Here is an 11264-nt window from a genome sequence, read left to right as displayed (position 1 = left end):
TCTCTCTCTCTCCCTGTGGCATAGCTCTCTCGCCCTGTGGCATAGCTAGGTCTATCTCTCTCCCTGTGGCATAGCTAGGTCTCTCTCTCTCCCTGTGGCATAGCTAGTTCTCTCTCCCTGTGGCATAGCTCTCTCGCCCTGTGGCATAGCTCTCTCTCCCTGTGGCATAGCTAGGTCTCTCTCTCTCCCTGTGGCATAGCTAGGTCTCTCTATCATTTTCCTTGATCCTTCCCTTCTCTCTTACAGCTCCTGTTACACTCTGTCAATCTCTGCTGTTCCCTTGACCCTATTCCTACCAATTCCCAATCTTCCTTTTCCATGTCCCCTCTCTCTCCTCCCCCTCTTTTTCCCCACTCCCACTCTCTTGGTGTTCTGTCTGTGTTCTCAGTAGGGAGGCTGGATCTTTTGATTACAGGAAGAGAAGCCGGCACACATATACACGCACGCTGAGAAACCCGAAACACAGCCGTTCCCACAGCTGCCCAATCAGGCAGTGTTGGCTAAAAGACACTTACTCATGCTCACACACATCAACACATTCTCATTGCAGAACAATCACACTGCCTTGTCTCACTCACACAAACTCATTCCCAGTATCACCAAATGTCTCACACACTGCTTTCCACACAAACAAACCTAAGGGTAACCTCATTAACCTTAAAACACAAACAAACCCCACATAACTACAAGAGCAGGGGAGTATTCATTAGTCGGATTCTGTTGCAAAACAGTTCTGCAACGGAAACTGTTTACTGTTAACTCTAGGAAGCAAACAGAACCAAACGGGGAGGGATCTACCGGAACTTACTGAACTGACTAATGAATACACCTCTGGTGTTCCACATGGTCAAGTGTAGTGCTCTCACCTCGTTTAATATATCTGCATATTCAGCCAATCAAATTGTACCTATTCATGTTAGCAGTAGGCCTATGTGGATACTCTTTATCCACACAAGGAAAAACACTGGATATTAAACAACAGTATAAAACATGTATTCAATCAGTCTGAAGAAGCAGCAAAGCCCCAACTCCCTTATTTCCAGAGTGATAATATCCCATTAAAATAGCATATGTAGAATACCCTATACACAATCCAATGCATCAACAACAAGAGCACAGACAATGTACTTACAATATATTTAGTTTGGACCAATAAAAACAAATCAACACAGTGCACATGAAGACATACGACCCAAATACAACAAATAAAAACATTGTGTATGAAACACAATACGAATGGAATTCTTAGTCTTCCCTCAGTTCATGGATTTAGAGACCAAGTACCGATGATGTAGAGTACATGCCATGTCTGCTTAGAGTAGGGAAAGGGTTGCAAAACTCCAGGAACTTTCAATAAATTCCCTGGTTTTCCAGAAATCCTGGTTGGAGGGCTCCAGATTTCCTTCTTATTCCCTTCAGATTCTGTGAATCCTCCAACCGGGATGTCTGGAAAAACAAGTTCCTGGAGTTTGGCAACCCTAGTAGGGATGGACAACTGAGGACTCTACACCCCAGCTACAACTAGTACTACTAGGAGCACACAGTCCTGCCTCTTCATCTCTCCGTGGTACTTAACTGATCCATTCATATAACTGATTAACTAGCGAGTCTCGACCTTAGACGTCTGGTTATCCAGGTGACCTTAGACGTCTGGTTATCCAGGTGACCTCAGACGTCTGGTTATCCAGGTATTCAGTGCTTTCAGAAAGTATTATTCAGCCTCATTCTAAAATGGATTTTAAAAATAATATAATAATCCTCACCAAGCTTAAACAATAGCCCATGATGACAGAGTGAAAACAGGTTTATATACATTTCTACAAATCTATAAAAAAACAGAAATACCTTTATTTACATAAGTATAAAGACCCTTTGCGATGAGACTCGAAATTGAGCTCAGGTGCATCCTGTTTCCATTGATCCAGTTTCCATCCTTGAGATGTTTCTACAACTTGGAGTCCATCTGCGGTACATTCAATTGATTGGACATGATTTGGAAAGGTACACACCTGTCTATATAAAGGTCCCTCAGTTGACAGTGCATGTCAGAGAAAAACCAAGACATGCGGTCGAAGGAATTGTCCATAGAGCTCCGAGACAGGATTGTGTAGAGGAACAGATCTGGGGAAAGGTACCAAAACATTTCTGCAGTATTGAAGGTCCAAGAACACAGTGGCCTCCATCGTTCTTAAAGGGAAGAAGTTTGGAACCACCAAGACTCTTCCTAGGGCTGGCCGACAGGCCAAACTGAGCAATCGGGGGAGAAAGGCCTTGGTCAGGGAGGTGACCAAGTACACTGACAGAGCTCCTCTGTGGAGATGGGAGAACCTTCCAGAAGATCAACCTTTTTTTGCAGAACTCCACCAATCAGGCCTTTATGGTAGAGGGGCAAGACGGAAAGCACTCCTCAGTAGAAGGCTCATGACAGCCTGCTTGGCGTTTGCCAAAAGGCACCTAAATGACTCTCAGACCATGAGAAACAAGATTCTATGGTCTGATGAAACCAAGCTTGAACTCTTTGGCCTGAATGCCAAGCATCATATCTGGATGAAACCTGGCACCATCCCTACGGTGAAGCATGGTGGTGGCAGCATCAGGCTGTGGGGATGTTTTACAGCGGCAGGGACTGGGAGACTAGTCAGGATTGAGGGAAAGATGAACAGAGCAAGTACAGAGAAATCCTTGATGAAAACCTGCACCAGAGCGCTCAGGACCTCAGTCTGAGGCAAAGGTTCACCTTCCAACAGGATAATGACCCTAAGCACACAGCCAAGACAAGGCAGGAGTGGCTTCGGGACAAGTCTCTGGACTTGAACCCGATCTAACATCTCCGGAGAGACCTGAAAATAGTTGTGTAGCAACATTCCCATCCAACCTGACAGAGTTTGAGAAGATCTGCAGAGAAGAATGGGAGAAACTCCCCAAATACAGGTGTGCCAAGCTCGTAGTGTCATACCCAAGAAGACTCGAGGCTGTAATCGCTACCAAAGGTGCTTCAACAAAGTACTGAGTAAAGGGTCTGAATACTTATGTAAATTTGATATTTCCATTTTATAAATGTACAAAATAAAAACAATTAAACCTCTCTTTGCTTTGTTATTATGGGGTATTGTGTGTAGATTGATGAGGAAAAGAAACTATTTAATACATTTTAGAATAAGGCTGTAACGTAACAAAATGTGGAAAAACTCGAGGAGTCTGAAAACTTTCCAAATGCACTGTACGTCAGTCTAGTTAAAAGAGAAGGATAACAACCCAGCAGATACTGTGGCGACCAGGAACAGTTGTTCACCCCTAGTTCACAGGGTACCATAGTGATGAGGACAGACAAGTCAACTATAAAGGTGAGGGGTTCTCAAACCCCACTAGAGCCCCACTAGAGATGGGATCATCCTGCCCTGTTAGTTAGAGCGATTCAACCAATAGCAGCGCATTGATGCTGAGCAAAAAACCTCCCACTGGGTAACAGAGACTGCTGTGATTGACAGGGCAGGACTGTCCCGCCCATGGTTGAGTTCTCAGTAATGATGTCCCAGACTAGTACAGAAGGCACAAAAAGGAAGTGGTGGAGGGAGAAAGACGAGGAAGATGCCCCTAACCACTGATACAGGGTCAGATATTTATTCATCATTTTTCATCCCCCATTGCTAGGGTACTCTGATCCTAGATCTGTGATTAGGGACAGCTTCTGCCTTGAGAGGAGAAAGTCTTCTTAAACCCCTGGTGGGTAGGAGTGATCATGAATCATTTACAATATGAGTAACAATATCAGTGATTGACAGCCTGACCATGATAGGGTCAAGAAGCCTGTTATCTCTCTCCCTTGTAACCATTGGTGTGAGTCTCCAGCCACTTAAATTTCGATGAGCTTATAGGATGGCACGCCTTGATTGACAGATGCAAATCTCCAGAACAGGAAGAACCGAATGAGACTGGTCACAATGCCTGGCGTGTTTGGAACCTGGAACACACAAACAAACGCAAAGAGGGTAAAGCCTGGCGGGTAGGAGCGTTGGGCCAATAACCGAAAGTTTGCTGGAACGAATCCCCGAGCTGACAAGGTAAAAATCTGTTGTTCTGTTCCTAAGGCAGGCAGTTAACCCACTGTTCCCCGGGCGCCAAAGACCTGGACGTCGATTAAAGCAGTTCTCCGCACCGCTCTGCCTCAGAGGGGTTGGCTTCAATGCGGAAGACACATTTCAGTTGTACAACTGACTAGGTATCCCCTTTCCCTAAAGGTAATTTACAATCATTTAACAGTCCCCTTCCATCTAGCCCCTACCATGTCTCACATACAGTCTAGTCAGACCCCTGGACTTTTTCCACATTTTGTTACATTTTAGAATGAGGCTGTAAAGTATTCAATTTATTTTTTTCTCTTCAATCTACACACAATACCCAATAACAACAAAGCAAGAACTAGATAAAAAAATATATATTCATATTTTTTAAATACCTTATTTACATAAGTATTCAGACCCTTTGCTATGAGACAGAAAGAAATTGAGTGCAGGTGCATCCTGTTTCCATTGATCATCCTTGAGATGTTTCTACAACTTGATTGGAGTCTATCTGTGGTAAATTCAATTGATTAGACATGATTTGGAAAGGCACACACCTGTCTATATAAAGGTCCCACAGTTGTCAGAGCAAAAACCAAGCCGTGAGGTCGAAGGAATTGTCCGTAGAGGTCGTAGACAGGACTGTGTCAAGGCACAAATCTGGGGAAGGGTACCAAAACATTTATGCAGCATTGAAGGTCTTCAAGAACACAGTGACCTCCATCATTCTTAAATGGAAGAAGTTTGGAACCAACAAGACTCTTCCAAGAGTTGGCCACCCGGCCAAAATGAGCAATCGGGGGAGAAGGGCCTTGGTCTGGGAGGTGACCAAGAAAACTCTGACATAGCTCCAGAGTTCCTCTGTGGAGATGGGAGAATCTCCCAGAAAGATAACCATCTCTGCAGCACTCCACCAAATCAGGATTTTATGGTATCGTGGCCAGATGGAAGCCACTCCTCAGTAAAAAGGCACATGAAAGCCTGCTTGGAAATTGTCAAAATGCACCTAAAGACTCAGACCATGAGAAACAAGACTCTCTACTCTGATGAAACCAAGTTTGAACTCTTTGGCCTGAATGCCAAGCATCACGTCTGGTGGAAACCTGGCACCATCCCTACAGTGAAGCATGGTGGTGGCAGCATCATGCTGTGGGGATGTTTTTCAGCGGCAGGGACTGGGAGACTAGTCAGGTTCGAGGGAAAGATGAACGGAGCAAAGTACAGAGAGATCCTTGATGAAAACCTGCACCAGAGCGCTCAGGACCTCAGACTGAGGCAATGGTTCACCTTTTAACAGGACAACAACCCTGCCAAGACAATGCAGAAGTGGCTTCGTGACAAGTCACTGAATGTCCTTGAGTGGACCAGCCTGAGTCCAGACTTGAATCCGATCAAACATCTCTGGAGAAACCTGGAAATAGCTGTGCAGCAACGCTTCCCATGCAAACTGACAGAGCTGATCTGTAGAGAAGAATGAGAGAAACTCCTCAAATAGAGGGATGCCAAGCTTGTAGTGTCATACCCAAGAAGACCTGAGGCTGTAATCGCTGCCAAAGGTGCTTCAACAAAGTACTGAGTAAAGGGTCTGAATACTTATGTAAATGTGATATTTTAGTTGTGTTATTTTTTATAAATTAATACAGTTGCAAAAATGTCTATAAAACGTGTTTTTGCTTTGTCATTATGAGGTATTGTACGTAGATTGATGAGGGAAACAAATATTGAATACATTTCAAAATAAGGCTGTAACGTGGAAAAAGTCAAGGGGTCTGAATACTTTCAGAATGCACTGTATGCACACACACACCATGATATAGTAGTCTTGCAGCTGTAGTCCATAGAGCGTCCAGGATGTTGAGGTGAGGAAGGTAGCTACAGTCAAAGAGAAGGACAAACGCTCCACACTACCAGTACGCACTATCTCCATCTGACAGAGAGAAGAGAGGGGGAGGGGGAGAGAGAGAGAGAGAGGAGGGGGTGATGAATTGACACAATTCCAATGTATCCAAAAAGACAGCAGATGGGATAAGACACGAACCCAGAACAACAGGAAGACTAAGATGAGAGAAAGGCAGGAAATGGACACAGGACCATATGAGACAGACAGAGGGAGAATGAGAAACAGGAAGGTGGAGGGCAGGGCTGCACAATTAATCGAATTCACATCGAAATCGCAATATTTACATGTGCAATATCCATATAGGAAGAGATCCATATTGCATGCAATAATTTGAAACGCCACGTGTAACATCCGTTTTTATAGTTTACTCAGTGTGTCTCTCTTCTTGCAGCTGCTTCCCACACACCAAGCCCCACCCCCTGTCACTCAAGCAGCACACTTCCTACACTCCCTCCCAGGCCCACCCATGGCTGCACCCCTGCCCAGTCATGTGAAATCCATAGATTAGGGCCTAATGAATGTATTTCAATTGGCTGATTTCCTCATATGAACTGTAACTCAGTTGTTGCATGTTGAGTTTAGATTTCTGTTCAGTGAATATCGCAATATTTGCACCCCCCAAAAAATAATCACAATTAGACTTTTTGCCCATATCGTACAGCCCGGGCGGAGGAATAAACAGGAACACAGAGGCAACAAGAGGATGCAAAGGGCAAGGGGAGAGAGCGTGATGAGAGAGGTGGTCATGTTCTGAAGATGGAATCTAATTGGCCTGTTGTTGGTCTACCTTACATATTTATGAGACTATGTGAGGAATCTGAGAACTGTGGGTATCAGGGTGGTAGGTATCAGAACATTGGAAAAATAGGTCTGTTTGCCAGGCTAGTGAGTGTATGTTATCTGAACTTTGTATTAAAGTTGTATAAAAGTTTCTTCACCAGTGCGTGGAAGAATGTGTCCAATGCGTGGACATAGGGTGCATATTGTATAAACACTGTAAGAAAGGGTTTGCATATTTACCAGGTCAGCGAGTGGACTCAGGTACATGCTGATAGTGAACAGGCTGCAGGTGAGACCTAGCTGGGCCAGCTGAGACTCTCCCTGAGGCAGGACAACACTGAAGTACAGCCAGCCTCCACAGACCACTCCTCCTGCTAGTAATGTCTGAGAGGTCACTCGCCTCTGGAAAGAACACACACACACACACACGTTTACTGACCCCATACTAGTTTTAACCATTTTGGCACACACCCTAAAACTAGGCTTCAAGATAGAGGTGGCCCAAATAATCAGAATGGCCGATTAATTAGGGCAGATTTCAAGTTTTCATAACAATCAGAAATCTGTATTTTTGGACACCGATTTTTTTTTACACCTTTATTTAATATTTTTTAACTAGGAAAGTCAGTACAGAACACATTCTTATATTCAATGACGGCCTAGGAACAGTGGGTTAACTGCCTCGTTCAGCGGCAGAACAGATTTTTACCTTGTCAGCTCGGGGGATTCAATCTTGCAACCTTACGGTTAACTAGTCCAACGCTCTAACCACCTGATTACATTGCACTCCACGAGGAGACTGCCTGTTACGCGAATGCAGTAAGCCAAGGTAAGTTGCTAGCCAGCATTAAACTTATCTTATAAAAAACAATCAATCAATCATAATCACTAGTTAACTACACATGGTTGATGATATTACTAGTTTATCTAGCGTGTCCTGCGCTGCATATAATCGATGTGGTGCGTATCGTTGCTCCAATGTGTACCTAACCATGAACATCAATACCTTTCTTAAAATCAATACACAGAAGTATATATTTTTAAACCTGCATATTTAGCTAAAAGAAATCCAGGTTAGCAGGCAATATTAACCAGGTGAAATTGTGTCACTTCTCTTGCGTTCATTGCACGCAGAGTCAGTGTATGTGAAACAGTTTGGGCCGCCTAATTTGCCAGAATTTTACGTAATTATGACATAACATTGAAGGTTGTGCAATGTAACAGGAATATTTAGACTTATGGATGCCATCCGTTAGATAAAATACGTAACAGTTCCGTATTTCACTGAAAGAATAAACGTCTTGTTTTCGAGATGATAGTTTCCGGATTCGACCATATTAATGACCTGAGGCTCGTATTTCTGTGTGTTATCATGTTATAACTAAGTCTATGATTTGATAGAGCAGTCTGATTGAGCGATGGTAGGCACCAGCAGGCTCGTAAGCACTTTTGTGCGTTTTGCCAGCAGCTCTACTGTTTATGACTTCAAGCCTATCAACTCCTGAGATTAGGCTGGGGTAACCAATGTGAAATGGCTAGCTAGTTAGCGGGATGTGCGCTAATAGCGTTTCAAACGTCACTCGCTCTGAGACTTGGAGTAGTTATTCCCCTTGCTCTGCATGGGTAACGCTGCTTCGAGGGTGGCTGTTGTCGTTGTGTTCCTGGTTCGAGCCCAGGTAGGAGCGAGGAGAGGGGCGGAAGCTATACTGTTACACTGGCAATACTAAAGTGTCTATAAGAACATCCAATAGTCAAAGGTTAATGAAATACAAATGGTATAGAGAGAAATAGTCCTATAAATACTATATTAACTACAACCTAAACCGTCTTACCTAGGAATATTGAAGACTCATGTTAAAAGGAACCACCAGCTTTCATATGTTCTGAGCAAGGAACTTAAAGGTTAGCTTTCTTACACATATTGCACTTTTACTTTCTTCTCCAACACTTTGTTTTTGCATTATTTAAACCAAATTGAACATGTTTCATTATTTATTTGAGGCTAAATTGATTTTATTAATGTATTATATTAAGTTAAAATAAGTGTTCATTCAGTATTGTTGTAATTATTACAAATACATTTTAAATGTAATTTTTTTATTATTAAACATTTTATTATTTTATTATTATTATATATATTTGTTTTATAAAATTGGCCGATTAATCGGTATCGGCTTTTTTTGGTCTTCCAATAATCGGTATCGGCGTTGAAAAATCATACTCGGTCGACCTCTACTTCAAGCAGGGAACCAGTGGGCAGATATACTAAAAGTGTACTTCAAACCCTAACAGAAAAATTTAAACAATGAACTGGAGCAAACAAACCTTGAATTTCTACAGAAAAATCATCATTATGATATCTACAGAAATGAACACCAGACCATCTCTAAGACAAATGAATGCACTCCTGGGGGATTCAGGTCTGGCCGTATCTATGTGATAAGTGACCATAAAACGCTGTGGTCAGCTCACCTTGTCAATGGTGTAGTGGCAGTAGGAGAGACTATAAAACACTGTGGTCAACTCACCTTGTCATTGGTGTAGTGGCAGTAGGAGAGACTATAAAACACTGTGGTCAACTCACCTTGTCATTGGTGTAGTGGCAGTAGGAGAGACTATAAAACACTGTGGTCAACTCACCTTGTCATTGGTGTAGTGGCAGTAGGAGAGACTATAAAACACTGTGGTCAACTCACCTTGTCATTGGTGTAGTGGCAGTAGCAGAGGATGTAGAGGGACTGTAGACAGGCTCCTATGGTGTTAACCAGGACCAGAGTCCCATCCGTCTTCAGTATCCCATAATACAGCCAGCCCAGGTTACTATAGAGACAGACAAGACTTTAGCTCAGTGGGCTAACACAGCATGACTTGTGCAGATGACCCAGGTTTAATCAGTGGTTACTGGCACGTTGCCTAGGCACCACACACACACAGCTTACTTGAGGCATGTGGTGAGGAAGGGGAGGAACTGGACGTTATCTGCACTTTTGGAAGCTCTCATCTTCTTCAGGTCCGTCCTGACACACACACACACACACACACACACACACACACACACACACACACACACACACACACACACACACACACACACACTTTTAAAAGACCTGCTTGCAAATCTAGCACAAGAAAAAGGATGCAACTGAACTAAAACATTATTTTATTATCACCTGTCCTGAGTATTCTATTTACACAAGCCTCAGGCATTGAACGAATAACTAAGCAAATATTTGATTAACTAATATCTGTGAGATAAGGGTGGACTAGCTAGCTAGCTAACCAACACCTAGCTAGCTGTGTTTCCAAAGTTTAATTCAATACAAAAAAGCAAATTAGAGCTGAATTTGGTCTCTGCCCAAGTTTGCGATGTTGGCACTAAAGAACAGGTATCTAGCTAACTTTAGCTACTTAGCCAGATAAACTATCTGAAGAGCAGAAAGCTGTCAAACTTACAGTCCAGTCGAGAACATCCCGACTGTAAATACGATGCACGCCCATGATAGAAACTGCAAAAACTCCATAGATAGGAAAAGGGAATGTGTGGCGCACTACCTAGATAGCTAGGTATGTGTCTAAATTGTGAGTAATTTCGCTGTGAATATCAAATCCGCTATAGTGCAAATAGTTGACATCTGCATCAGCGACTCAACGTTGACGTCGTTCTAACGACACGGTATTTCCGTGTTTGTAATTAGGGGCGTATTCATTTCGCCAATTCTGTTGCAAAACGTTTCGTATACGGAAGCAAACAGAACGTAACGAGAGACACCTAACTTCATGTGTCCAATAGAAACTCTCGTTTGCTTTAGTTTGGTTCTTTAACGGTAAACGGTTTCCTTAATGAATAAACCACAGTATTCTGAAATAATTCTGCACTCTGATTGGCAGATATGGATGAGAGGTTGGATAGGTTTCCACCAATGATATGATGGTCAATATGACGATGGATGATTTCGCTCGTAATCCAGCAAGGACTTTAGGTACAGATCTTGGATCAGTCTTTTCTCCCAAAACATTAACCTTAACAATTAAGGGAAATAATGATACACTGACCTTAGATCAGTGTCCACGGGCAACGCTATCCAACTCCTCTCCCTAGAGACATGAAGTTGCATCTGTGATCACCAATAATTATATTTAGATGTTGCCGAGTGCACCGCTACATCAGTGTCCAGGGACATATAAGGTCACTAAAAGCACTCATTTAGATGAACGCAGCAGAACATAGTCTATGTCAAATGTGCAGCACTCATTTAGATGAACGCAGCAGAACATAGTCTACGTCAAATGTGCAGCACTCATTTAGATGAACGCAGCAGAATATACAGTGCCTTGCGAAAGTATTCGGCCCCCTTGAACTTTGCGACCTTTTGCCACATTTCAGGCTTCAAACATAAAGATATAGAACTGTATTTTTTTGTGAAGAATCAACAACAAGTGGGACACAATCATGAAGTGGAACGGCATTTATTGGATATTTCAAACTTTTTTAACAAATCAAAAACTGAAAAATTGGGCATGCA

At 42.8% G+C, this 11264-nt stretch overlaps 1 protein-coding gene across 1 annotated transcript; it reads right to left on the bottom strand.

Moving 5' to 3' along the window:
- Positions 1-977: 977 nt before the first annotated feature.
- On the bottom strand, positions 978-10553 carry LOC110520867 (sugar transporter SWEET1). Its single transcript, XM_090216488.1, has 6 exons — positions 10195-10553; positions 9681-9758; positions 9438-9561; positions 6982-7143; positions 5869-5988; positions 978-3961 (listed from the first exon to the last, which is right to left on the bottom strand). The coding sequence occupies exons 1-6, from the start codon at positions 10260-10262 to the stop codon at positions 3854-3856; spliced, it is 660 nt and encodes a 219-aa protein (XP_090072614.1). The 5' UTR covers positions 10263-10553; the 3' UTR covers positions 978-3853.
- Positions 10554-11264: the final 711 nt, after the last annotated feature.

This window comes from Oncorhynchus mykiss, chromosome 2 (assembly GCF_057628025.1).
Source record: "Oncorhynchus mykiss isolate SJ-2025 chromosome 2, ASM5762802v1, whole genome shotgun sequence".
Classification (NCBI taxonomy): domain Eukaryota; kingdom Metazoa; phylum Chordata; class Actinopteri; order Salmoniformes; family Salmonidae; genus Oncorhynchus; species Oncorhynchus mykiss.
The sequence above is the reverse complement of the archived record's forward strand: the minus strand, read 5'-3'. Positions and strand labels throughout refer to the sequence as shown.

Excerpts from the sequence above, each read along its gene's own strand:
- LOC110520867 (XM_090216488.1), bottom strand. The coding sequence starts at position 10,262 with ATGGAGTTTTTGCAGTTTCTATCATGGGCGTGCATCGTATTTACAGTC. Across the intron at positions 9,562-9,680 it reads TTCCTCACCACATGCCTCAA|TAACCTGGGCTGGCTGTATT; the intron begins GTAAGCTGTGTG and ends CTGTCTCTATAG. Across the intron at positions 3,962-5,868 it reads TGCAAGACTACTATATCATG|GTTCCAAACACGCCAGGCAT; the intron begins GTGTGTGTGTGC and ends TGTGTGTTCCAG.